The sequence below is a fragment of the Terrapene carolina genome, unplaced genomic scaffold (genome assembly GCF_002925995.2).
Source record: "Terrapene carolina triunguis isolate 2854851 unplaced genomic scaffold, T_m_triunguis-2.0 Scaffold53, whole genome shotgun sequence".
NCBI classification, from domain to species: domain Eukaryota; kingdom Metazoa; phylum Chordata; order Testudines; family Emydidae; genus Terrapene; species Terrapene triunguis.
In genome coordinates this window covers 6,689,802-6,716,872 of record NW_020664404.1, presented here as the reverse complement: position 1 = coordinate 6,716,872, position 27,071 = coordinate 6,689,802, and the positions used below count along the sequence as shown (strand labels likewise).

The 27,071-nt window shown below is 43.2% G+C and overlaps 1 protein-coding gene across 2 annotated transcripts in view; it reads right to left on the bottom strand.

Moving 5' to 3' along the window:
• EBF2 (EBF transcription factor 2) overlaps window positions 1-27,071 on the bottom strand; it is a 177,363-nt gene that overhangs the window by 136,634 nt on the left and 13,658 nt on the right. For both annotated transcript variants that reach the window (XM_029912902.1, XM_024212148.2), the window contains exon 6: window positions 25,801-25,869. In XM_029912902.1, coding sequence (XP_029768762.1) covers window positions 25,801-25,869 — 69 coding nt within the window. The remainder of the gene's footprint in view (window positions 1-25,800; window positions 25,870-27,071) is intronic.

Sequence of the window (27,071 nt, the reverse complement as noted above, 5' to 3'; positions counted from 1 at the left end):
ATTTAAAGAAATGGTCAGGCTGGTTACTTTGGATTAATACCAAAAAAAAGGAGGAACTTTTATTCCTATTAATGCAACTGACAAAGCTCCATTGGGGCTTGGAAACCAGAAACCAAAGGAAATTTAATACAGTTGGCAGCACGGTTATTAGTGATTAGATTTACAAATCTCGCTTGTACACACTCTGTGCTCCTATTTTTAGGCATTTAGGAAATAAAACCCCCTTATCAATGGCAATGTGTGTGCATGTATGTAAGAGGAATATTCATTCTCATTCAGCATGCCGGCTTTCACGCAAAGCGCTGGAGCAATTACACCAGCCAGCACGCTGTACCTGAAATTTAGCAAGAATCATTAGTATTATTATTTAGTACTTGATTTGTTTCTTTTGCTTTAACATTCCCATAGACACCACCACTGAGGTTCTAATTCTCCCCTCTGCTTGTCAACCTAACTCCCATTCATGCTGGCCACCTGCTTTGAGGGAAACAATACACTAAGTTACAGCAGGAAAAAATATTAATAAGTACAATAAGAGAGTCCTTAGCTGGGTCTGGAAACGCACTAGAAGACCTAACAGCCACGGAAAAGACCTAACTTTTTACAAATCTATGATTCCATTGACAAACCAGCCCAAGAGCTAAGGATGCAAAGAGACTGTATTGTAAGCACTATATTAATAGTAGACGCCTAATTCTCTGTTCAGTTACTGGTGTAAAAGGCTTCATATTAACTTAATTCTCTCTCCTACAAAAGAGATAGCTACCATTACATATCATTGGACTACAAGTGATTTTAGGAATCGAGGTCTCAGTACCTAAGTCACTTTTGAAAATGGGGACTAGATTCTTAAGTCACTTAGGCACTTTTGAAAATTTTACCCTGTGATTTTCTGGATTCATAAATTCACAGAGTCCAAGACCAGGAAAGATTGTTGTAATAATCTAGTCTGACCTCCCACATAAGGGAGGAATCTCCATCATTGGAGATTTTGAAGAGCAGGAATGGAATAGATAAGTTCAGGGGACTGGACTAGAAGATCTCTCGAGGTCCCTTCCAGTCCTATATTTCTACGATTCTATAACACAGGCCATAGGATTTCCCCAACATAATTTCTTTTGAATGTCCCTTTAAAAACACATCCAATCATGATTTAAAAATTGCCAGGGATAGAGAACCCACCATGACCCTTGGTACATTGTTCCAATGGTTAACTACTTAAAAGCCTTGGCCAAGACTTGCAACAACAGGCACCCAATCATCCTCAGCAGGTATAAATCCACATAGGCCATTGACCTCAATGGAGCTGTGACACTTCACACCAGCTGAAGGTCTGCCTCAAAATTAGGCTCCTAAGTCTATATTTAGGCCTGATGTTCAGAAGTGCTGAGCATCTTGCAGGCCACTTATCTGGGGGCAGGGGGATCTTTGGGTGAGATTTTGAAAGCCACCAGTGGACTTGAAATCTTAATTCCCATTCTTTTTCAACTTGTGGGCAGCTGAATACCTCAGTCGAAATAGGGATTTAAAGAACCTAGACTCTTCTTTTTGAAAATCTCGGCCCTTAAGCCTGGCCGTTTTCAGAGAAAGCTTGGATTTCCAGTGAGTGCGGGGATTTGAGAACAGCCGGCAAAGAGCAACAGTGAGATCTAATCCTTTCAGGAGGTTACACCTCCTTCTTTCCCCCTCCCGCCCCCAAACAGTTCCCTAAATCAATATCAACAGCCTGAGATGATCCTGTTGCCGTTCAATTAGAAGCTGCTAGCCTTCTAACACCCTAAGTCATTCCCGATGTATGTTAAGGAACTCTCTCTCTTCCTTCCCTGGCCCAGCGGAACTGGGCAGTGTATTAACTAGGCTGCTCAATAGCAGCAGAAGTGTGTTTGCATTCCAAGGTGAAATCTATTAAGGGGGAAAGATGAAGTGTGAGATTTCAGGGCAGACAAGATGATTGGATAATGACGTTATCCTACACAATAGTGGGTACGGTTACCATTTTAATCTGAGCTATTTGTTTACTCTCCCCTCTACCCACCTATGGAGTATATGAGGCCCTAGATTTTAATACTAGATACAGAGGTGAAAGTCAGGAATCAACCTCACATGGGCTCAGTGTTAGATGGAAATCTCATTGGTACAGACTATCTGCCTCCGCCTTTACATAGTTCCTATCATATTTGTCTGAGTATTTAAATGAAGCACTTAAATTTTAAAAGTGAATGTCAATAAGCAAGCACAGCCCCAAATCCAAGTGAGTAGCAGAAATTAAAAAAATAAAATAAAAAAATCCCACCCTGAAAACATGCCAGTCCACTAAGGAACCCAATACTCTCCGCCTCTCGCAAACATATGGGCTGTGCAGGTCACCCCCACTGGGAGCCAGTGTGAGTTAATGGGCTGGGGTAGGAATCAGGAGACAAACTGGGTTATATAGTCCCAGCCCTGCCACTGTCCTGCTGTGGGACCTGGGGCAAGTCACTTCCCTTCACTGTGCCTCAGTTTCCCCTCTCACCCTGTCCGTCTTGTCTGTTTAGAATGTAATATTTAGAACATCATCTTTATATTGAAAAAAATGAAAGATTTGCAGCTGAAAAGTAAAATATTTTACGGTTTGAATTAATGTTTTATTGTGCAGATTTTAATCGTCGTTCCACCCCCCCAAGAAAAAGCATCCCAAGGAAAGCATTTTCATGTCAAAAACCCAATTTTCTGTTGAAAAAAGTTCTATGGAAAATTTTTGACCAGCCCTTTAAAACCCTCTGATGGATAACAAACCAAAGACCAGAATTGACCCAAGAGGGAGATCTGTACAAAAGAATACTGAAATCATGAAGGATCAGGACCTATGCTGATTTATACCATTAGAGCGTATAGCCTTAAGGGCAAACAATGACAGGAAAATGCTGAGAGAGCTGGTTCAGGCCCATCCTGGAAAGGAGAGATTGGATGCTTCCCTGAAGCTTATCAAGCTTGGATGGTAACATATTTTCCTTCCCTGATCACCCTTTCTCCTAATCCAACCAGATAATTAGTCCCCCTTCCCTTACTCTGGACCTCATAACTCCCATTAGCCACTCAGCCCCCGTATTTCTTTTTCATTACATGCTCCCTTCCCAATTCCTGCTTCTCAGCCCACTTCCCAAAGCATCTCCACCCCAGCCATGCCCCTTAACTTTCTTTATATTCCATCATGGGGGGGGGACCCTCAGCAGATTTGACTTTTGTTGGGCCCATGACAGCTGCTGTCTTCAAGTCTCAGATCAGTAGGGCCCCAGAACACACAGTGCGCCTCTGACCCTGAAGAAGCCCCAGTGCCTGCTTGAGTTTGAAGAGGGCAGCACGGGGCCTGATCAGATATGGCTGAAAATCCACTGTGGATTTTTTCAGGATAATAGGTGCCCCAAATGAACCTCTGATGGGGCATGGGGAGCGTCCAGGAATACTTTGTCAGAGATTCAGCTGGGTTCCCTTAGTTTTCTAAACCTGTTCACCCATCCACACTGCCCACATGAGATCAAAAGACAAAGTGGAGAGAGGTGAAGTCCATTCATGATGTTAGCTAATGCTAAGCAATAGAGCAGGAGTAAATGCATTATATACACCAAACCACTAGAGGGGCATGAGAGGAGGGATTGGCTTGGACAAAGAACTGAATTAGTCCTACTGACTGCTCTTAATTCAGACCACACCGATTATATGATATGGGTATTTATATTGGCTCTATCAGTGTTTCTCTCCAGCTCTTCCAGTCTGTGGACTGTGTTGCAGGAAAGCATCAAGGAATGCCACAGGTGTACTTGTTGTAACAACCAGATTCGGATCGGAACACACACCGGGCAGATGAATTTGGTTTTATACACCTCTCCTTCCCACCCAGCAAGATGTGCATCATATTGGTTCCTATACCACAATCTTGTCATAACCAATATCCCCTCCCAATAGCATACCCCTATGGATGCACCTAGAGTATTAAGAAATATGATGGAGGAAGTGGGAGGGGGATATAATTTCAAGCAAAGCATAAGAGTCAGCCGCCTGCCTGCTCACAGTCACATTTCATACAGAAGAAAGAAAAAGGCACCATGCAGAGCGGGAGGGTGTAAGATCACAGTGAATGTCCCCTCTCTGATCCATACTACAGAAATCTCACCTCTTATTGTCCCACTTCCCCTACATGCACAGAAGTCTCACTGATGTCAGGAGGAGATCGGTGCATAGGCAGAAAGCTCAATGCTACCAGCGAGATGCATTATCCTTTATTATTTTTGCTACAGTATCATCTAGGGGCCACGTCAGGACCGGGGCTCCATTGTGCTGGGCACTGAGTGTACAGTGCAGTCCCTGACTCAAAAAAACTAATAACCTAAATCCATCCAGTCTCCTCAGACAGGAGACGTTCGCGCAATGAAATTTAAATTTAAAGATATTACTAGTCAGATCATTTCTATTGATATAAACAAGTATTATCCCTCGAGACCCCTGTCCTAATGGTTCCATTTTGGTGCTGTTGTACATAAGTTACCGCCGAGATTTATCTTTAAAACTGAAGGCACCATTAAAAAATTTGCCCATCTTAATATAAAGCACACACACATGGTTCCTCACTAAAGACAGAAGGAGTAGGGTATAGCACAGCCCTTATTTATAATCCTCTGTAAATTCACCAAAAAGTCACGAACTACATAATATCAGTTCTTATAGACTGACATATTTCCCTGATCTTTCATGAGCCACATGGGGAAACAGTTTTCGCCTGATCTGAATGAAGAAGAAAAACAGTGATCCTAATCAACCATTTACCCTTAGTGGCTTCCCTAAACAAATCTGGGAAAGAGCTTAAAGGCTTGGGAATATCCTCGACCCTGCTTGATGCACTGTAATAACCCTACCTAATTATACTGATATAAAAACTAATTGGAAAGATAGCAAATGTCAGGGTAAGATGCAAATTGTAGGGTGTTAATTGCTGAACAGGTGCTGCAATAGAATTAAATGAGCATCCTGATTAGGAGAGTGGAAAAAACAAATGTGGACCCCGAAATCAAGTTGGCCACGTGAATTATTTAGCAGCCTCTGTGTACCAGCGAAAGGTCATGTTGATGTGACCTCTGCTTTGTGATGGGTCGGCTAAGAAAACAATAGTGAACTCCAGGAGAAAACACGGCTTTAATGAGAGAGAGAAAGAAAGATTGAGAGAGAGAGAGAGAGAGAGAGAGAACTTCGAAACCTACTACATTTGCAGCACTGGGATAAGGAGAGATTAATGTAACGCTGGTAGAAGGTTGCACATGGACCAGCCTGCTCACCGAAGTTGTCCGTTTATCCACTGAACAGTTACAGGAAAGCTAGCAGCAGCCTCACCAATGTATCTCAGCCTTGTTCTAGAGGAATCCAGAGAAGGTTGGGAAAGATAGCTCAGCCTCCATAGCTGCCTGTTCAGTTTTTGTCAGCTGGCAAGCAAAGGTGCCCAATTAGTGCCCTTCGTGGTGGTCATTTTGTGATGTGGACATCAGTCCAAAACAATAATGGACTAAAACCTGGGGTAGGCATCTCTAGGATTCTGTATTCATACAGCGCCTCGCACAGTGGTTCTGGTCCATGACCGAGTCTCCCAGGCACTAGTGCAAGACAAATCATAATTTAAAAAAAAAAAAAAAATCTGATCTTTCACATAGACCCCTATGGGTATGTCTACACAGCATCTGGGAGCAAGCCTGGGGGAAAGGGCTCCAGCTGCAATGTCAAAACAACATCTATTTTTGGCACACTAGGGCAAGCCCCGCTAGCACAAGCCTGTCGACCTGGGCTGGAAGGGCTCACTCCCAGATGCAGTGTAGACACACCCCAAAAAGTCATCATATATTTCCGTTCCCACCGGATTAGAACCAACACCACTGGATTAGAGCTAGTGACTAAAAGGCACAAGGTTCTGTGTCTCATTAGCAGCAAGTATTATTTGTGATAATGGTACAATCTCCTTAGCTATGTGACTAGATTCATCTTTAGGAACCACTAAAGCTGGTTAAAATTTTCCTAATCTTGAGTTTATGATTTTTTTTTTAAATCAGAAATTCTACTTTTGCTAGAACCTTCCCTCCCCTCCAAAAAAAATTTAAATGAAAGCATTTGTTGGATTTTTTTTTTTAAACAGGAGTTTCAAGAAGTGATAAAGCTGGTCTAATTTTTTTTTGGACAACTGAAAAATTTCATCAACATTCTGAGAAACTGGTAAAAAAAATTCAAAATTCTCATGGAATATTTAACTGGTTATTCAGCTTGTTCTAGGAATAGGTTTATATACCACAGCTAAGCTTTGATGCAAACACAAAGAAAAGAATAAGGACGAGTTCTTCCATCCAGTTCAGTTAATGAATGTGTAATTCTCTACAGGTGGTGGCAATTAATAGTTGCTATTTAAAATTATTATTTACATCACTGTAGCACAAAGAGACTGCAACATAGACTGTGGCCCCATTATGATAAGCACTGTACAGACACCCAGTAAGAGACAGTCCATGCCTCAAACAGCTGACAATCTAAATAGACAAAGAATAAGGAGAAAGAATGTAAGTAAAGATTAAGGGGCTGATTCTCATTTAAAGGGGTCTTTAAGGCCCTTTTATGCTATCAGAGCAATACAGCCTTTGTTTAAATGGGAATTGGGTTCTAATTATTTGTGGCACATGAACACTGCAAAGCTATATTTTACTGCTTTGATGGCACTTTCCAGAAGAGGATCTCATAGTACTTTTCAACCCCCACCAATGAAGCTGTTGAGTATTATGCCCATTTTACAGATGTCAAACTAAAGCATAGCGAGTCCATGACTTTCAATAGGACTTGGGCTCCCACGTCACTTCAGTACTCTTCAAAATCCCACTCAGAGAGGCTAAGCAATTTGCCCAAGAGGATGTAGCAGATCAGTGCCAGAACCTGAATATCAGAGGCTCAGCTCCCGTTCCACTGCTCTGTCCATTAGAAGACATTTCCTCTTGAAAAGAAGACTTTTGCTACGGAACAAAAATAAATGCCAAGTCATGAGAAAGACACTCATCGGGTCCAGCACACCGGAGAATGGGAAGATGCCTTAAGCACATGGCTCCAGGGTCAGTCTACATGCTCACATGGGAAATGACATTACAAATAACTCAAGAGGGAACAGATTCTATTTCAGGGAAAGATGAAGTATTTTAGATAGTTCTTGGCAAAAAAAAGTCTGAGAACTTAGATTTATGACACTGAAAACTGAGGCTCCTTTTGTATCCAGGGGGTCTGGTGCAGCGTGGGTGACGGCAGAATAGAGTGGGAACTGTAATGCAACTATCCCTCTCCCGGGATAAAAACAGCAATTCATTATCTGTACTCCTTCCACCTTGGGGCCTCCTCTACTGGGGGAGGTGACTGCCAGTCATACTCCATTCTGCAAGCTTATATTTAATGTTTGCAATATGAGTTAGAAGCAGCAGGGGCACAGGCAGGCAAAGTTAATTTCTCAAGTTCAGATCTCTGTCTTTCAGAGGGGAAAGGTCAGCGCTTAACCAGCTAGTCTCTCCAATGACTTTCAGTTTAACCTCTCTGTTCAGCCCCAGTGCTAATAGGCGAGGTGCATCTGCAGTGTCCTGAAAAAATGGATGTAGCATTAAACTAGGTGAAATAGAAATATTCTTTTAACATGCTACATATATAGTGGATGAATGGAATATATATATATTATATACACACACACCTGCACATACACTACGCATACACTCTCTCTCTCCATATATATATTCACACACACACACACACACACACACACACACACACACACACACTTACCTATATAGATAGTTATACACACACTATATCTTTGCCTGTGCAACCTGAATTCAGCCCCCTTGTGGATATGCATTATGATACAGTCTTTAACTACACAGTCACATTTTTTCTTCACAGAACCTCTGCCTCATTCAGTGCCTGTTGCTCTCAGTCTTCATGCCCAGCCAAACCCAGTTCTTTCCCTCCTGTTCCTCATCTGCTCTGCCTCGCTCCCATCCCCTGCCAAGTTAGGACAGATTTTCTCAGGGACAGCAAAAGGCACATCCTTGACCTGAGGCCACTCCCCTGCCAAATTTGAAGCCCCTGTTCCAAAGCATAGGGGCTCTGGAGCTTTACAAAGAAAAGATCTCCAGATTTTTTTTTTTTTTTTTTTTTTTTGGACACAAGCAAAACAACATCTTTTTCCCTAGCCTCATACTCGGAAATGGTAGAAATGGTTTTGGCTGATATTTTCCAAAAAGAATTCAGCCTGAGGCAGATACCCAGCATGGAAATGTTCAAATGGTTAAAGTCTGGCAAAGTTAAAAGAAACTGAAAATAAAGTTCTATAATGGGAAGTATTGGGTGCTTAATAAGAGGTGGTGCTACCAGCTCCACCTATGATATTTTTGGAACACATTTTTCAGAGTAGGTAGATTTTGAAAAGTAAATAGTAAAAAGTTCTGTTAACCAATCAATACCTCGCTGTTTTGTACACCCCCAAACTGAACATCCCAGGTGCCCACGTTGTGTTCAAGTCTAAGGGGCAGATCCTCAGCTGGTATAAATGGTCATCACTCCAATAGAGCTATGACAGTTTAAACCAGCTTAGGATATGCCCCTGGCACTGCCTCAGGATCTCCTCTTTTGCACCCATAAGAGCTATTCTCCGGGCAGTTGGTTATTGCTTGGTTTTGTTTCTGTCCAGTGGAGATACCCCACTGAACTGAAATACCATCCAACATGTGAGTATAGAAATGCTGCAGTGTTAAGTGCAACACATTATCTTAATTTATCTGAAGAAGGCTTCAATTTTGGCTTATAAAACCGAAGCGGGTAGATGGCGACAGGACCACAGAGAAACAACGTCAAAACCCCCCACCACTGAAATGGTTAAGGTCACTGCTTCTGAAAGACAACCATGTTTTAGACAAGTTATCATGCAGGACCACCAGTCTGCTTGTGTTGCTTGGCTAAATAGTAAAAAACTGACAGTGATATTTTTGAAGGCACAGAAGTCAAGATAGAAAATGAGAGAACCAGATGTCTTGAAGGAATGCTGGGAAATGCTTAAGATAAAGGGCTTTTTTCCCCTCCCCTTTAACAAGAATGTCCCAATGGATCTTATGAGGCTCACTGTCAATAAGTGACACTGACACAACATTATATATTTTTCCACCCTTCTTTTTAATTGAAGGATTTTGACTGACCAAACACAACATTTTTCAGCAGCTTTCTCAGGCATTACCCTGGTCAGATATTTGGTCGACATCAAGCGGAATGCTGTTCTACACTGGAGCAGATACAGCCCTACAATATGAGAATACAATCCACAAGGTGCTACACACACACACACACACAGGTTCTATTAAAGGCCATAATTCATTAAACCAGCCCTATTCAAGACAGCTTGAGCTTAAGTACTATTGAGTTCCGTGCTTTCCTGAATCTGAATGGTTTTAAGGACATGGGGAGGGCTTTCCTCAATCAGGGCCTAAGCCAGTTGCAGAAGGCACTCAGGATCCTTGGAGAAGGCACTCAGTGAGCCTGCAGAATCAGGCCCTTTAACCCTAACCTGGGTAGACCCTTAGACCCTCACAGAACACGCTGAAGTCAACAGTGTCTGCTTTTATGGAGTAGTTTGCAGGGTGGGACCCGTTGCTAATGTTTTTAAGGGGAAACATTTGTATGAAAAAATATTAAGAGAATTAACCTGATGACCTAGTTTAGAAACAAAGCTGTTGGGTTTTCTAATGCACTTGGTAAATTGCAACTAAGGGGCCAACCTTTTACAGCTTGCTTGAAGATACTGTGTAGCATTTCTAGATTTATATTTATGTAGACCTTTGTAAGAGCGAAGTATTATTATTATTTCACACACTAAAAATCAAGACACATTCAGCATTGCCAGCTCCCATGATGTTTGGTGTTTTTCTCAAAGCCCCACCTCCTGGTATCATGTGAATGCATGAGAATTTTAGCTTTCATGTTTAAAAAAAAATGTTTCTAGGCCTCTTAGTTATGGAGACAAGCTTGAAAAACGTGAACCCTAAACAAAAAGGCAACAAAAAAGAACCCCAGATTTATAAAATCTCATAATTTTTTGGGTCTTGACTCATGATAATTCATCACTTGGGTTTGGCAATACTGCAGGTTCTATATCCTGATATATTTAGGTGGGTTCCCACTGAAGCCTACAACAAGGAACTTTTACCAAACCAAAAATAATTTCTGTCTCCAATGTGCTGTCTGCTTACTTTTTGCACTTCTGTGTGACTAGTGAAAATAAACCTGCCTGTCTATTCATCTGCATCTCTGGTCTTTCATTTTGGTGCACATTCTCTGCAGGGGAATGTCTGCTAAACCCAAACAAAATGCCCTGTAGCAACTCAATTAAAAAAATTAAAACATTTTTCTTAATCTTAAAATTTATTAGTTTAAAAAAAAAGTGGAACTTTTTTTTTTTTTTTTTTTTGTCTAAAACATCTTTCTGGGATTTATTTATATTACACTAGGATCTGGAGGAGGCCCCAAGCTATAACTGGGACCTCAGCATATTAGGTGTTGTACATGCATTTTTCAAGAAAAAGTTCCTGCCCTGAAGAGTTTACATTCTAAATAGACAAGATAGACAGACAGTGGGAGAAAGGAAGTGTTGTTATCCCTATTTTAGAGATGGTGAAACTAAGGAAGAGAGTGATTAAAGGACCTGCCTGAAATAACACAAAGTTTGTGCTAAAGGCGGGAGTTGAGCCCAGGCCTCATGAATCCCAGTTCAACTGCCTTAGCCACAAGACCATCCTTTCCTCTCTAGGACACACCTTCAGCAAAGCATTTAACCACATGCTTATGTTCCATTGAAGTCAGTGGAAATTAAGCAGGTGCATAAGTGCTTTGCTGAATCAGGGCCTAGATAGATACTACATTGATAAGAGCGATTTGAGTGCACAATTGTGGCCCTTTAAAAATAATTAAATCCAGTTTGTATCTGGCACCAACACACACTGCAGCAAGTCCAATTTCTTTATACAAGATAGGCTGGTGACGTACTCACATTGTATTGACTTCCAACTCCTTCAAACTCCATTATAATTACCCTCATTATGCCCCCTCTTTAAAAACACTTAATGATGTTCCTCCAAGGTTAGCATTTTGAAAAAGTGTGCAACCAGGTGTGGATGGGTGGTTAATGCAAACACATTTTGCACAGTTGTGTTTTTGCAATGCAGCTCTTGGGTACGGAACCATAAGAGCAAGACAATTATTCCTTTCCTTTCTTCTACAAGCCTCTTGCACAGAGCACCAAAGATCTAGACAAGGATCCAGAGGGAGAATACGCTGGTGGAAAACTTTCCCCTGGAGAAAGCGAACAGACGAATAGGGACCAAGCAAACACCTACCACCAGTCTGAAAATACAGCTCCATGGTTGCAGTCAGCAGTAACAGTGGAAAGTGAAAGAGGCAGACAGTACTGTTGGCACATCCTGTGGATTAAGTGAGCCAGTTCTTTGAGGGGAGAATCAATAACAAAAGGGAAAAAGTTGTCAAAGGAGAAACCTCCCACCAGGTGGCAGAGCCTGGACTCTGAAAGGATTTATGGTAATTGACAACATTGGTTTTATTTTACTGGGGATCCAGATTTCCAATGAGATTTTTTTTTTTTTAAGAGAAGAAAAATCTTATTTATTGCAGCACAGAGCTCGCTGCCTTCATGCCAAAAACTGAGCTGGGGGGAACAGGGCTCAACCTTCCATAGGCTGCTGAGTTGGAGTAATTTCAGTCACTAAGCTCTCCAGGCCCTATGATTTTCTGATGAACTCCATGGCGGGAACTGCAGAGCTTCCATGGGTCACCGCTCCAGTTCAACCCATGGGCCTCATCTTCATGAGGAAATTTGATGGCACTCAGGCTTGCACATTAAAGTTCAGGTTAGCCAACAAGATGCTAAGCAAGCACGAGTCACATTCAGCAACAGCTCAGCGAGGTGTAGTTAAACACCGAGAGGAGCTGGGTTGCCCCTTCGCTAGCGGGCAAGACGCTGAACACAACTTGTCCTTGTCTACTCCAACCGGTCATGGTCAGCATTGTCAATCATCATCATCATTTGTAGTACAGCCGGGCCTAGAGGCGCCAACTGAGACCGGGGTCCCATTGTGCTTGGCAGACAGCCCCTACCTCAAAGATCTTCTAGTTTAAATAAACAAGGCAGACAAAGGGTGGGTGGGGATGTGGGGACACAGAGAGGGGAGGTGACTTGCTCTAGGTCACACAGCAGAGCAAGACAGAGCCAAGAATAGAACCCAGGTCTCCTGACTCCCAGTGGTGTATCTATTAGACAACACTGTCCTCCTGGTGGTTAAAAATTGTGTTTAAACATAATTAAATTCCCTTTTGAAGACAAGGCTAATGGAAGACCAAAAACTATTTGTGATCACAATAGCTCAAAACAGTGGCCCTGGCTTTATGTACTCCCTTACCCCAGACTCCCTGTCCTTTCTATTCACAACTCTCTCCTTGCCCACATAAGAAAAGTGGTTTGTTGGGATGCTGCTGCACATGTTTATTGATTCCTGCTCCCTATTAGGAGCTTGATCCAAAAGCCCATTAAAGTATTTTTCATTGTGTCTTTCCACCAACTTCAATAGGCTTTGAATCAGACCCTAGGGTATGCATGGCGTAAGAATATTGGCATCATGCATCTTCAGTCAGCTACAGAAACCTGAATAGAGAGAACAGTGAGAAACTTGGAAAAACAGTTGAAAAGCAGCAATCGAAGGGAGGGTGCCCTTGATCAGCTGAAAAAAAAGTATCTCGCCAGGCACCCCACCACAGTCAACCCCCCCTTCTCCAAAGGAGAAGGATCTGTCTCAAAACAAAAAACTCCACACACCTTGGAGTTCCGCCAACTGACTGCTAGGAAGCTGCACCTTATGTAACCTCTCTCTAGGCTGGATTTGCTTTCCTGTGAATAATTTCTTATGCACAGCGGCAATGGAACCGCATTGACAGCGGCAGGTCTCGGTTTGCATTGTCACCCCTACCCTCCGCCACCCTGTTCTCTGCTGCCCCGACTTTGCATCCCTGTGTGCAATACAAGAGTGGAGAGAGTGTTTATATATGACTTAAGTTACCACTTCCCGGTGTCAAAAGAAAACTTTCTACCAGAAAGCCAAAGAAGCTAGAGTGAAATTTGTCCTCTTCATGCTGGTTGTGTCAGGCTGCTACTGGGAAGAAAATTGAGAGAGAGAGTTTCACCCCACACACCACCTGAAACACACTTTTTTTTTTTTTTTTTTATTTTAAAAAACCTATATTTCTTAAGATTTTTTTTTTTTAATTAATAGTTTGGTTCTTTCTGTAGCTACCACTGGCATTCAGGAACCAGGAGAGGGCATGGATCTTTGGAAAATAACTACAGGTCAAGATCCAGTGATTTCTGAGGCCCAGTTTGAGACACCTTAAAGAGGGCCTGGTTTTCAGAAAATGCTGCGTAGACCTGGTTGAAAAATTATAAATGATCACAGGAAATTTTGAAAAAGAAATGCTTCCCCCAAATTCCCATGAAATAGTTTTTGACCAAAAATGAAAAAAAAACTGAATATATTATGGTTCTTGACATCTGTTTTTTCAGGTGAAAACCAGAAAATTTTACCCCAAATGAAAGCTTTTCATCCCTCTCCCCCCCCCAAAAAAAATAAAAAAATCCCTCTCACATTTCAACAAAACTATTTCAACCAGTTCTAGTGCTAAGTATCTGCTCTCTGAAAATTAGGCCCATTTAAGATGTCTCAAGTAGATTCCCTAATTTTTGGCTTGCAAAATCCTTCATCACTTTTGAAAAACCTTGGCCCAAATTATTTACCACCAACTTCTAGGTGGAAAAATACATAAACATAAGCCTGCTCCTGCTCCCACTGAAGTCAATTTCAACAAGGGCAGGATCGGGCTTGTAAGTGACGAGGCTAACAATGCACAGACAGCAGCGCAGATTGTCGTTGTTCTGAAGGCATAAATATCCAATCCCTCCTGTAAAAGTAGTACCATTGTCTGGTGATAACAGCTTTTTGCCACCTCCCGTCGGGTGCTACAGACCTAAGGAGTTCACGAGAGGGGCAAAACTGTGATTAAAAGCCACAATGTGGCAATAAGTCGCCACGTTCATTTAATAGCATTTGTAGGAGAAATACAAATTCATACTGAGAACAGCAGCCCTTTTTTGCCTAATTGGTTCACAGTCCCTGTGACTCAAATAAGCCAACTACTTAAAAACTACTCAGGAGCCACAGTAAAGAATGAAAATTATTGCTTCCTGTCATGACCAAATATTAAACACAGCACACACCTAATGACTCTATCACTCCCCAGGGAAGAAGCTTTATGAACAATAAAATCCCAGCAGACTTGCACTGTTTGGACTTAGAAGCCTCATTATAGGCTCACTGATCCAATACAATTTACAAGCTCAATGGACTCCACTTGAAGTAAAAACCACCAAACATGGAGTTATAAATGGAACGCCCACAGAGAAATAAGCACCGGGTTCTTTAACTGGGAGGGAAATTAACAGAGGTTGGAAAAGAAGTGGGGTTTGGAAGAGAGAAACACATTAGAGTTACAAAGGAAATAAGAGAAAGACATAATGGAAATTAGAGAGACAAGGTAAGTGAGGTATTCTCTTTTATTGGACCGGCTTTTGTTGGTGAAAGAAATAAACTTCCGAGCTTACACTGCTAGAGATTTGAGTAAGCGGGAAACCTTGTCTCTTTCACCCCAGAGATTGGTCCAGCAAAAAAATATTACCTCCCTCACTTTGTCTCTCTAATATCCTGAGACCAACATGGCTATAGCAGCACTGCAAACATAAATGGAAATGTTAGTTACGTATGAGAGGGGAAGGATGGGCCAGTAGTGAGAGCACTAGCCTGGAACTCGTGAGACCAGAGTTTAATTCCATGCTCTGCCACAGATGTCCAGTGTGACCTTGGGCAAGTCACTTAGGCCCAGAGCCTGAAACTAATGGAAGTCAGCAGCCTAAAAACTGTTCAGGATCTGGGCCTTAATGTCTTTGTTCCTCAGTTTCCCATCTGTAGATTTGGGAGAATAGCACTTATCTGCCTCACAGGAATGTAAAAGATAAATACTTTACAGATTCTGAGGCACTCATATACTGCAGTACTCAGTGCCAATATAAATATCACATATGGAATGAGAGATTGAGTCAAAGTCTATCAATGAGAGTCTTCTGGAAACCAGTGGACTTTGGATCGGGCACTGAATAAGAGAAAGGGAGGAAACAGACCCCCACTTATCAGAGGGGAGGCCTTCAGGAATGACATACAAGGGGAATGAAACAAACAGCCTACAGAGGCAGGAATTGGGGGCATAGAGAGGATGGGAATTATAAGGGAGCCCACCAGGAACAACGGGTGTTGAAAGCATGCTACGACCAAAGGAGGGATTATAGAGGAACAAAAAGGTGTCAAAGGGAATCAAGAGACTGTCATGAAGAACAAAATTGAGAGAGAAGAGGGCACAAGTCCATAAAACAGGGTCTAGACAGAGGATAAGGTAGGAGGGTGGAAAGGTGCCAAGGAACAGGGAAGCATTTAGGGTCAGGTATTTGCAGAGGAAGCGTACACTAGGGTAGCCATGTCAGACCCTGGGCGAGCGTCTAACATGGCTCTCCACACTCCACCACTATTGACCTCCCACCCCTCCAGTGTAGGTGGGGCCAATGAGTTGGGCCCTCGTTTTGGCAAAGCACAGCCAGAAACCGTGTAGGTTTGATTACCGGCCCATCTGTTCTCTACACACCCAGAACTGTGTGTCTGAATTATTAAACCCACTAGGCAAAAAACAACAGCCACCCTCCTCTCCCATACACACAGAATTTTGGCTCATGGGAAACTCCATTCCAATTTCAGTTTGTGTGTGCATGGGGGTAGGAGGGAACTGAACCCCTCTGGGTTTCAGTAAGAGTCATGAAACCAACAGACCCAAGAGCGTTCTGCACGGTTTCCCTATGAGAACTGCGTCCAGGTCAAATGTGCTCATGTAACAACATGCCCGCAGGGTCAGCTAGCAGAATTTGAACCTGGGACCCATCAGCAGCAAAGCACGGATCTCTACGGTTTGACTCTCCATATGCTGGGAGTCATAGCACACCACTGGCCCTGGGAGGATCAACCACAGAGGGGAATGCACACCACACTTCCCAAGTGCGTTACACACCCAAATGCATGCATCCTGGTGGGAAACCAGCTGTGCCACATAACTGGCTTCATCATATGCTTCTTCCATTCCCTCCTCTCTAAACTCACTGGTTCTAATGGCTACTCAAACTGTTGTCTCCTTTAGCCCTTCCCTTTTGTCCCGTTTAGATCCCGTATTATTAGCTGCTCTCAGGCCATTTGACCCCTTTACTTGATGTTTACACTGGCCTTGGTGCTTAGACTAGGTAAAATCCTCTCCTGCTCATTTAAGTCAATGGTAAAACTCCCACTGACTTCAGTGAGGCCAGGATTTCACTCATTGGTCAGAACTCTGAGCTGGCCAATCAGGAACCTAACATGGGGTTAACCAGGCAGCAATGCTCTTCATCTGGGTTAGAGCATAGAGAGTCTAACCAGGTTGGACTCCATCCATGCTGGCTGTCCAAATTGTGCTACAGCATCATTGGATCTTATCAGATCGCACAGTTGCTAAAGTCCTTTGGGACTTGTTCTCATTAGACTTATTTTCTTAAGATTTCCCACCAGTGGTAGCAGTTGTCAGCACTGATGGGAAACTTTTAAGAAGAAATAAAGTTTAGCACAGGCATACAGCCTTGGCCAGCCTGGAATTCTGGGGCCATAACCTCCCCTGGCCAACCTCAATGGAGTTATGTGAATTTACACCAGCTGAAGCTCTGACCCATTGTATTTTCCTGACACCACCTCCAGAAATAATCCTGGATCCATCTCCCCCCTCCTGCTCCTCTTTCCTACCTCTTACTCCATCCCACCCAAAAAATCATTACTACAGGACAGCATCATGTTGAGAGTGCATCTACCTTCCCTTTCTTCTTCTATCTAGGTACTTATATGGCTCCTCTCGGGGGCACCGAAACAGGGGGGGATCAGGGAGCATAGCACCGTCACTTTTAAAAGTGGGAGGGTTATGCCCTTCCACTTTTTACCTGCCTTAAGGGCAAGCAAGGGAGGGAGGGGCTGAGTCTCAGGGAGGGGCAGAGCCTTGGAAGAAGAGGCATGGCAGGGATGGGACCTCGGGAGAAGGCAGGGGTGAGGGAGGCCAGGGTTCAGGCACCAGTGGCTCCCCCACTTCTAGGGAGTTTCCAGCAGTCTTGGCTCCTATTCCTATAGTATCCAAGCACCTCAGACTCCTTACTGTATTTATCATCATCACAACCACCCCTGTGAGGGAGGGCAGTGCTATTATCCACATTGTACATATGGGGAAGTGAGGCACAGAGAGGCTCACAGGAAATCAGTGGTGGAGCAGGGAATTGAATCTGGGTCTCTTGAGTCTCAGGCTTGCACCCTAACCACTGGACCATCCTTCCCTTTTTTCTGGCATATGCATTCAAGGACATTCTTATGCTCCTTTTGACTCAGCTCCCTGACAAATCTGTTGTCTAGCCACATACAAACTGATTAAGTGAGACACTGAAACCAGCAGCCAGTTTGCTCTGCTCGCCATCTACGTGACTGTTCTGCCGGTATTCACTTGGAAGATTACCATTTTGGAATCCGGAGTGTTCCAAAAAACTTGGGCTTGGTTTTGTTGTTGTTCTTTTTTTTATTTTATTTTTTTATTTTATTAAAGGGACTAAGAAACCACTTGTCAAATGGCTGGGCTAGTGCATTCTAACTTACTGATTTCTCGCAAACATCCAATCTACTAAAAAATTCATAAAGAGACAGATGGCACAACAGCAGCTCTTTGCAGGAGTGCTGGGTTTAGCAGCAAACAAAGAACTTTGACTGCCTAGGACAAGTGCAGAGATCACTGCAGGCTTCGGAGGAGTGAGGGGGATAGCTGGAGGGGGACTGCGGGGAGCAGCAGAGAGCCGCGGTCCCTTTACTCTCATAACTTCTCTCCATAGCAGCAGTAGCTTCAGAGAGTCATTTACGTCACCCTGGCAGCTTCACAAGGAGCGGGGAAATGAATAGAATTAAAAGCGGCCCAAATAGAACAACTCCAGAGTGACCAAGTATTGAGAATTGCTGCTAGAAGAGATGTATGAAAAAAAATAGAATTTATATGCCAAGATCTCAAAGCACTTCACAAAGATGGGCCATTACCACCATTTTACACAAAAGTGAAACTGAGGCATGGACAGTTAAGTGACTAGACTAAGATTACACAGCAACTGTGTAGCATAACTGGGAACATTCAGGTCTTCCATCCCCCACTGCTGCATTCTAATCAGAACATATCGTGTCTGCTTCAGATGGCAGGAAAAACCACCAACAGCATTAAAAGCAGAAAAACAGAAATTCGAAGGGAAGCCTCCAGATATTTCGAGCCAGTGAGCAATAGGAGTGTGCAATCTAAAAAACGCATGTATAAATCACAGCTGTCACTTGGGTTGCAGCAAGACATGGTGCAACACAACCCCTCTCCTACGTTGGCATATCAAACCCAGCCCTTCAACACGCTACACGGACACTGCAGTGGCACATTCATAATAGTTGTATCTGGCAGCGACTGTCTTGCCTGAAGTGACTTTCAGTGGTTGTGAAATGTGCCAGACAGCCCTGGAGACTTCAGCCCTCCGGTTAGCCAGACAGCAGCGATGTCAAGGGTAGCAGCAGGGCAAACTGCATCCCCACTTCCCCCATCTCTGCTGAGAAGGGATGACCCCCCTAGGGTGAAAGCATGTAATTCAGTTTCTTTGGCTCCTCTGCAGAGATGCTAACAAGTGCTGGTGGTTTGGGGTTTTTTTACTAGCCCGGCAAATGGCTAAATATCTGACCAATTCTGTGGTGCACCACCTACTGAAATTATAGTGCCAGATACTCAGCTGCTATAAACCGGCATCGCTCCACTGGCCTCAGGTAAGGATCATCTAGCCCTCAGTCTTTTGCAGCAGTTCAGAACATCTCTAAACCAAGATAATATCCCCCACCTCACCCCACAGCTCACTCAAATTCTGTTCCTCTCTTTTATCCCCAGGATTATCAGTGCTTCCATACTGAGCCCAAATGTGCATTAGGCTCTTTCCAGAACAATCCCCACTTCAACAATGGGAACTAAACCCAGGATCTCTCCGCTGCCTGGTAACTCCAAGTTCTAGTAACTCAAAGCCAGTAGTGGACTCAAACTGCTCTATGGTCCACAAAAAGCACCCCTGTGTAAGCACAGGTAACATTTGTAGTTCAGTACACCTAGAGGACACAAGTGAGATCAGGGCCTCATTGTGCGAGGTGCTGTACTAAACAGTACACGTAGTAAGTGACAGTCCCAACATCTAAATAGACAAGGCAGAGAGAGGATAGGAGAAAGAAAGCATTAGCATCTCTATTCTGTAGATGGGGACCTAAGTGACTTTCCTCAGGTCACACAGGGAGTCCTTGGCAGAGCAATGGATAGAACCCAGATCTCCTGAGTCCCAGCCCAATGCTTCACCTACAAGACCAGTTTTCCTTTTCAGTTACACTTCAGGCTCTGAAAAATAACCAGACTCAGTGATATCTAGGATACAGACCACACAAGCCACCGCTGCCACTTGCGAAGTTTCATTGGCAAGAGGAAGGCTTTATAATTTCCCAAAGATCTGCCTCAAGAATTCCTGCACTGTTTTACTGTCATCCTGCATTTCCTTCCGCATATGAGAAAATCTTAGTCTCAGAGGCAACACCCTACATTCCAGAAGCTGCCATACATTGCAACAGCATTAAGTGCCATTTCAGCCACGGGAAAGACTCCAACTTGACTTTGGCAGAACATGATAATTTTGCAGAGTCCATAACGCTACCAAGATCCTAGATGATAACTTAAAAAATAAACCAAGAGGGAGGATCCAATGGAGGCTACACCCATTCGGGAACTATTCTGGACTGGGTTAGGGTATAGAATTAAAGCATGAACATGCTGAAATATGAATATACTGAAACTAGTGGCGCTAGGTCTGTTTACACTAGTTGGAGATCTGACCCATTTTGCATACGGAAGGCTGCAATAGCAGGATTTAGGGTAGCAAGATTCCTCATTACAAGTACAGTATATAGTTTGCGTTAATGATAGCTATAGGTCAGATTGTAATCTCAGTTACGCCAGTGTAAATCTGTTGTCTTTCCATTCAAGTCAAGGAAGCGTCTTCAAATTGGGACCAGGGTGCATGAGATCAGAATCTGGCCCACCGCGAGGGCGGGGGGAAAACTCAGAGGGGAAATTTACTGATTTTATTCCAAAAACTCCCCCTGTACACAATATTCCAGACACCAGGAAATGGACACTGTACAGTCAGATCAAATCCTGAATGACACAGCAACAACCGAGAGCGAGAAAACTTTTCACCACTGGGAGAGCAAAACCCAAGTGAGACTCACCCAACCAACATCCTGCTGACAACATTATCCATGTGCTGAAGAGCAAACACGTAAAGCTATGCATTAGGGGAAGCACTGGGGGGAAGAATCTTCCTGTCAATAACAGCTCTGCACACCTGCCTGCTCCTAAAACCGCAACAACTCTTCAGTGTTTTGCTGAGTAAGTGATTTCCGCTGGTAAGGCTGGAATGAGTCTTTAGGGGGATTCTGCATCAGCATTCGTTTGGAGAGGTGTGGACCATATTAGGTAACTTACAGATAGTTACCCAGGGAGATGGCTGGCTGGCGAATGCAAGCGAGGCAACATTCATGCTCCAATTCATATAGAAAAACATCAGTTTCCAAGATTGAGAAGTAAATAACTACGAGGTCCTTAGGATCTAAATCGAGTCCCCGGAGCAAAGGTTACAGCAGCAATGGGTTTTTTCAGCATGAGGATTTTTGGACTTTGTTCAGGGCTGCCTGATGTTATTTTTCCCACTGAACTATTTCCCCCTCTTTAACTATAAACACAAGATGCCCACGATTCAGCCACAAAAGTCACCGAGTTGTCACTGCACAGCACCACAAGGGTGGAATTTACAACAGGCCAGGCTACGAGTGCAGGCAAAAGGCAAAAAATAATTAAAGGGGTGAAAGGTGTATTCTTCAGCTCAAAGGATGGGTTGTAAGATCTCTGATCAAACACAAGGGGGCCAGATCCTCAGCTGGCATAAACTGGCGTAATTCCAATGGAGCTGCACTGATTCGTGCCAGCTGAAGATCTGGGCCAAGAATTCAGCCTCTTGGCTGAATCTGAGTGCATGATCAGATTAATATGTTGTCAGATGGGGAGAGCACAACCTGCATCGGAATAGGAATAGACTCTGGGCTAGTTGCTCCTAGCACTCTTAAGTTAGCATCCTATATGTTTAGTTAGGGTCTTAGTATAGTTAAAACTAACTGCCACAATGTCTGGGGAAGCTGCTTGAAACAAAAGGGCACCCCAACATGCACTGTGAATATAAACAATAAACAGATGGGACTAAGAAGTGTTTGGTTTCTTCCCAGACCACGCTGCAACCTTTTGCAGTGATGCAGCATGTTTTGGTCCCTTCTATGCTGCAAGATGGAATCCGGTTTTAGCCATGTAACAATCAGGTCCCCTACCATGGTAGGGATTACAATGGAGATGGGCCTTCCCGTGTGCCAATCACCATTTTCTCACAAACCCTTGCAGCAACAGCAATGCATATGAACTGAATGAGGCAGAAAGGGAATGCTAGTGCATCGTATTCAATCCAGCCAGCCCCTCGGTGATCTCTGTTTTCCTTCCCTTCTAAATGGAAGGCTCTAGTTGTGTCTCACTTCTCGCACAGATTCATTCTGGACGTGGGGCAGCTGAACATCAAGCTTTCTTCAGTATCCCTTCTTTCTTCCTCCAGTTTTCAGTCTTTCTCTAGGCCTGATCCTGCAGTCCTCCCTCATGACAAGACTAACATTAACTACTATGAAAAGAAAGGCATTTCCCCCTCAGTAAATTCAAGTCTGCAGTATCAAGGTCTATCTATGTGGCATCAGCCACTTGTGTCAGAGGATGCAGTTACAGCAGCTGGGGTTTTCTGAACAGCCTAAAGGAGGTTGGCATCCAGCTCTCACTTCACTTCCTCAGGCTCCTTGGAAAACTCCAGACAACAGGATGAGCCCCAGGCATGGTTCGATCTTGCATTGCACACTGAACTAAACTGTGTTTCACCAGCGACCCTGAACTGTGCTAAAATACGAGACTGCAGCACATTTCTGGGCCATATTAAAGCACTGATGTGTGCTACCTGCCCTGCAGAAGAGAATGATGTCATGTTGTAAGTGGGTCCCCTCCTCCCTGCCCCCGACTAGTCAGCAGAAGCCGTGCTGACAGCAAAGATCTCAGTTATCATGCCTGCAATTTATTAATTTTTTTTTTTAGTGTAGATGGAACTTTAGCTCCTTTCAATCCAGAGCCACAGTTGCCCTCACGTATGTGATAGTCACTCACCAAAGAAATGCTACATTCCAACACGGTTGTTACATTGTAACATCTCCATCTCCATATTTAAATATTGCTTCAATCTGTGGCAGAGCTCTCTCTAAGAATAGTTTTAAAGTTTATATTTTTAAGTTAGAACAATAAATAAATAAATACAGGAAGCCAACATTAAACTAACAAGTCATTATTTAGAACAGGGGTAGGCAACCTATGGCACGCGTGCACGTGAGCTGATTTTCAGTGGCACTCCCACTGCCCGGGTCCTGGCCACCAGTCCGGGGGGCTCTGCATTTTAATTTAATTTTAAATGAAGCTTCTTAAACATTTTAAAAACCTTATTTACTTTACATACAACAATAGTTTAAGTTATATATTATAGACTTATAGAAAGAGACCTTCTAAAAACATTAAAATGTATTACTGGCACGCGAAACCTTAAATTAGAGTGAATAAATGAAGACTCGGCACACACTTCTGAAAGGTTGCCAACCCCTGCTTTAGAATAATAATTTTAAAAACCCTCTCTTCAAATACACACACACACACACACACACACACACACACCAGCATGTATGACTGTGGAGGAATGTGACCTGCCTTTCAGAAGTGATATTTCACCTGGTGCGGCGTGGCTAGCTGTAGCAGTTTGTTTTCTACCAACAAACAATGTAAAATCCCCTAAAATAATTAGAATCCAGCTTCTCAGATGATTCCAGAAACACATACTACTCTCTAACATACAAGCATTTGTGGGGAGGTGAGAGGGGATCATTCATTGACTATAGTTTTGTTTGAAAATCCTAAAAGGGCTTTCAGTGCTTGGGAAAGGTGCCAGATTGCCAGACTCTGGAAAATTAAATTCTGTTTATCCACAGAATAGGTACATCATAGGTAGTATTATTCTATTTACATTATAGTATCACTCAGGTTAAGACTGTCCTTGCCCTGGCAAGCTCATAATCCATACGGACAAAACAGACAAAGTGTGGGAGGGAAAACAGATGCCAGAGAGGTGAACAATTTGCCCAAGGTCACACTGCAAGTCAGTGGCAGAGTTGGGAAAAGAACTCACGTTTCCGGACTCCCAGTCCAGTGCCCTGCTCACTAGACCACACTGCTCCCCAGTGGCAGGGCATACTCCACCCACACTGCTCCAGCCCTGATCTGGAGGACGGCCTTTAAAAACAAGTATAATGCACAGACTGTTTGCTAAGTAGTGCATCTAATCCCCCTCTACCTGATTTGTATCTACTTGGCAAAAGGTCCCCCTCATGGTTGCCAGAGAGAGGAACAAGCTTCATATGAAACAGTTGACAGAGACCTGGAACATACTCCCGTGTATCTGGTGGGAATCATCTTTGTTACAGGGAGGGCCCTATGTTATCATTAACATGTGGCAGAATTCTCACCAATGAAGGTGACTGGGGTGAAAGGACTTTATGACACTTAATGTCTTCAAAGATCCCTCAGAAATGAAGTATTGCAAAGGTTGGGTTAGGAAGAAAAGCCCTGGGCTGTCTATAAGATTATAAAAAGCAACAGAGGGTCCTGTGGCACCTTTAAGACTAACAGAAGTATTGGGAGCATAAGCTTTTGTGGGCAAGTAATTACTTGCATCTGAAGAAGTGAGGTTCTTACCCACGAAAGCTTATGCTCCCAAAACTTCTGTTAGTCTTAAAGGTGCCACAGGACCCTCTGTTGCTTTTTACAGATTCAGACTAACACGGCTACCCCTCTGATATAAAATTATAGTTTCCCTTCCATAGCATTTTACATTCACAGATGTCAAATCACTTAAAACAGCATAATTCCTGTTTTACAGATGGGGAAACTGAGGCATGGAGAAGGAAAGTAACTTGCCCAAGATCAAACAGAGAGTCTGAGGCAGAACCAGGAATAGGACCTAGATCTTCTGACTCCTCCGCCAGTGTACCATGTCGACTCCCCAGCTGCAATGGGAAAACTTCAATAAGTTCAGACTTGAGGTTGGATAAGACTCAAACCAGACCTCAAGTCAGCCAAATATGGGCTAGAAATTGTGCAGACAAGCTCAATATGATCTGTCCAGCACTTCTTTTTCTAGCCAGAATACTGGGGTTCTTTGGCATTTCCATCTTTGGTCTCAGCCACAATCTGAAGGTGCAAAGAAAAAAAAACAGCTAAAAAAATTCAGAATCTCCATAAAGGATTAGGATCAAATTGTCTAGTAACAATTTGAAGAAAGGGAATTATAGATACTTATTCAAACTAACTTGACCATTCTTAATTCCAAGTATAAATGTAGATGCTATGTAGATATCCTACTAATGTTATAGGCATAACAGAGGAACAAAGAAATTGGACTCATAGTCCATCTACTCCAGTATTCTATCTCCAGTTATGGCCAGTACCACAGAAGAAGAAACCCTGCAATAGGTAGCTATAGAATAACCTGTCCCAAGAAAAAGTTTCCTCCTGACCCTTGATGACAGAAGCATTTGCCTTGAAGCATGAAGTCTTAAGATCTTTCTACGCAAAGCGCTCAGTTGAGTATTTTTTAGTATGTATTAAAAGAATGCTGCATACTCTTGTTATCCCCTTTTAATATCCTGCTAAGCTCTTGGCCTCAATATCTTGTGTCAATTAATTCCACAGGCTAATTGCAGGCTGTGCAAAGAAAAAAAAATTCCTTTTCTATCAGTTTCGAATTTGCCTCCTTACATTGTCACTGAACACACACACACACACACACACTTCCCCCCTCAGAAACTGAAGGCCAAGAAATATGTGAAATTGATGTTCTGCATAAGACGTATGGTAATCCCAAAACCATGCATTTAAAACCTGGATCATGTGTTTCCCAAAAAAGCCACAACTGCAACATCATTATTTTGTTAAGGAATTTTAATGAAGCTGCCAGGTTACTTGAAACTGTATCTATTCCAGTGATCCAGCTGGATCCCATCCCAGGTGAATAGACAGTATTCAGAGACTTACCATGCACAGAATACTTGGTCAAATTTAAATTGGTAGATGTAGGACCGCATTAAAATAAAAAAATTCCACCAAAGGAAGCCCACAGCCTTTCTGAAAATAACCAGCTCTTAGGCTAGCCCTTTAGGATTGTACAGCATAGACATCAAAGCACAGGAGAGAGACAGACCCATGGCTGTCTCCAAGCAACCCCAGCAGTTTGGTTTGGTTTGGTTTGTTGGATAGTGTGGAAGAGAGAGCTTTATTTCCTACCTGTCGATGATCACAGGATCCGAGGGAGTCTCGTTTCTATTGCCACAACTTTTCTTTTCACAGCACCGGCTGGAGAAGGGAGGAAACCAAAATGAGAGGATTTCTATGAGTATTAATGGCAAAGCAATGAACTCTGAACTACAGGCATTGTGGACGTTTAAGTGGTATCCAGAAAATTCTAACGGATTTTCAAAGGGGTCTCCGGGAGGTGCCCAACTCCCATTTAATGTCAACGGGGTTTAGACACTCGGCTCCCCTTAGTCTCCTTTGAAAATCTCAGCCAAAAGGGAAAGCAATATGGTCACACTTTATATTAAGGCTCCATTTATAAATGTTTAACAGATGTTGTAAGCATGTAACAGACATGAACAGCATGTGTTCTAGACGGTTAAAAGCCCACCAGTAGAAGGTGTCATAGCTGATGACAAGCCATGGTTATAAGCAACCTACCAACTTGTTGGACTCTGTAATAATTGATTGACCATTTATTCTACATCTGTTAACCCTATTTATAAATGGGAATGTAATATAAAAAGTTTATACAGTGTGGTCAGCAATGTGATGGCATAGAAATTGTACGCATCAGCCTCTCTCTGATGAACATGCAATATAATTTGGACCCAACATACAAGTTCTCTCTCCCATGGCTATGTCTAGGGCTTTACAAGCATATGCAAGATAACAAGATCCCTGCCCCAAAGGGATACAATGATTAAAGTGCGGCATAGGGACTTTATTTAAAAGATACACACAGACACATACTATGTGTGTGCATGTAAGCTTGTGTACGTATATACAGGCATGCACATATATCCTGCGAGAGCGCTGCTGCCCAAGTCTGGGAGGTAACGGAGCACTCAACTCTCATTGCCGTCAATGTAGACAGGGCACTCGGCACCAGATCAGGACCTTTGTACGTGCCCATTCTGTTTGAAAACCAAAGGGCAGGATCCTTATCTGGCATACCCCAGTGCAGCTCCACTGATTTCAATGGAGCTAGACCGATTTATGCCAGCTAAGGATGTGGTAGCTTGACACATACATTGGGGGGTGGGAGGAGGGCTTGCTATCTCTACACTATAAAAACAGCTCATAGCAACAGTGTGCAAGCCCATTAGACGTGTTAAGAGAATCCTGATGCTATGGTAAATCAAACAGTTCCATTTGACATAACCAGGATGTTAGCGGCGGGAAACAACATTTAATCAGCAAAACGGCTTAACATTTAAGCACACTGTATCAAAATTCCCTTCTGCCCCAACTGCCAGTGG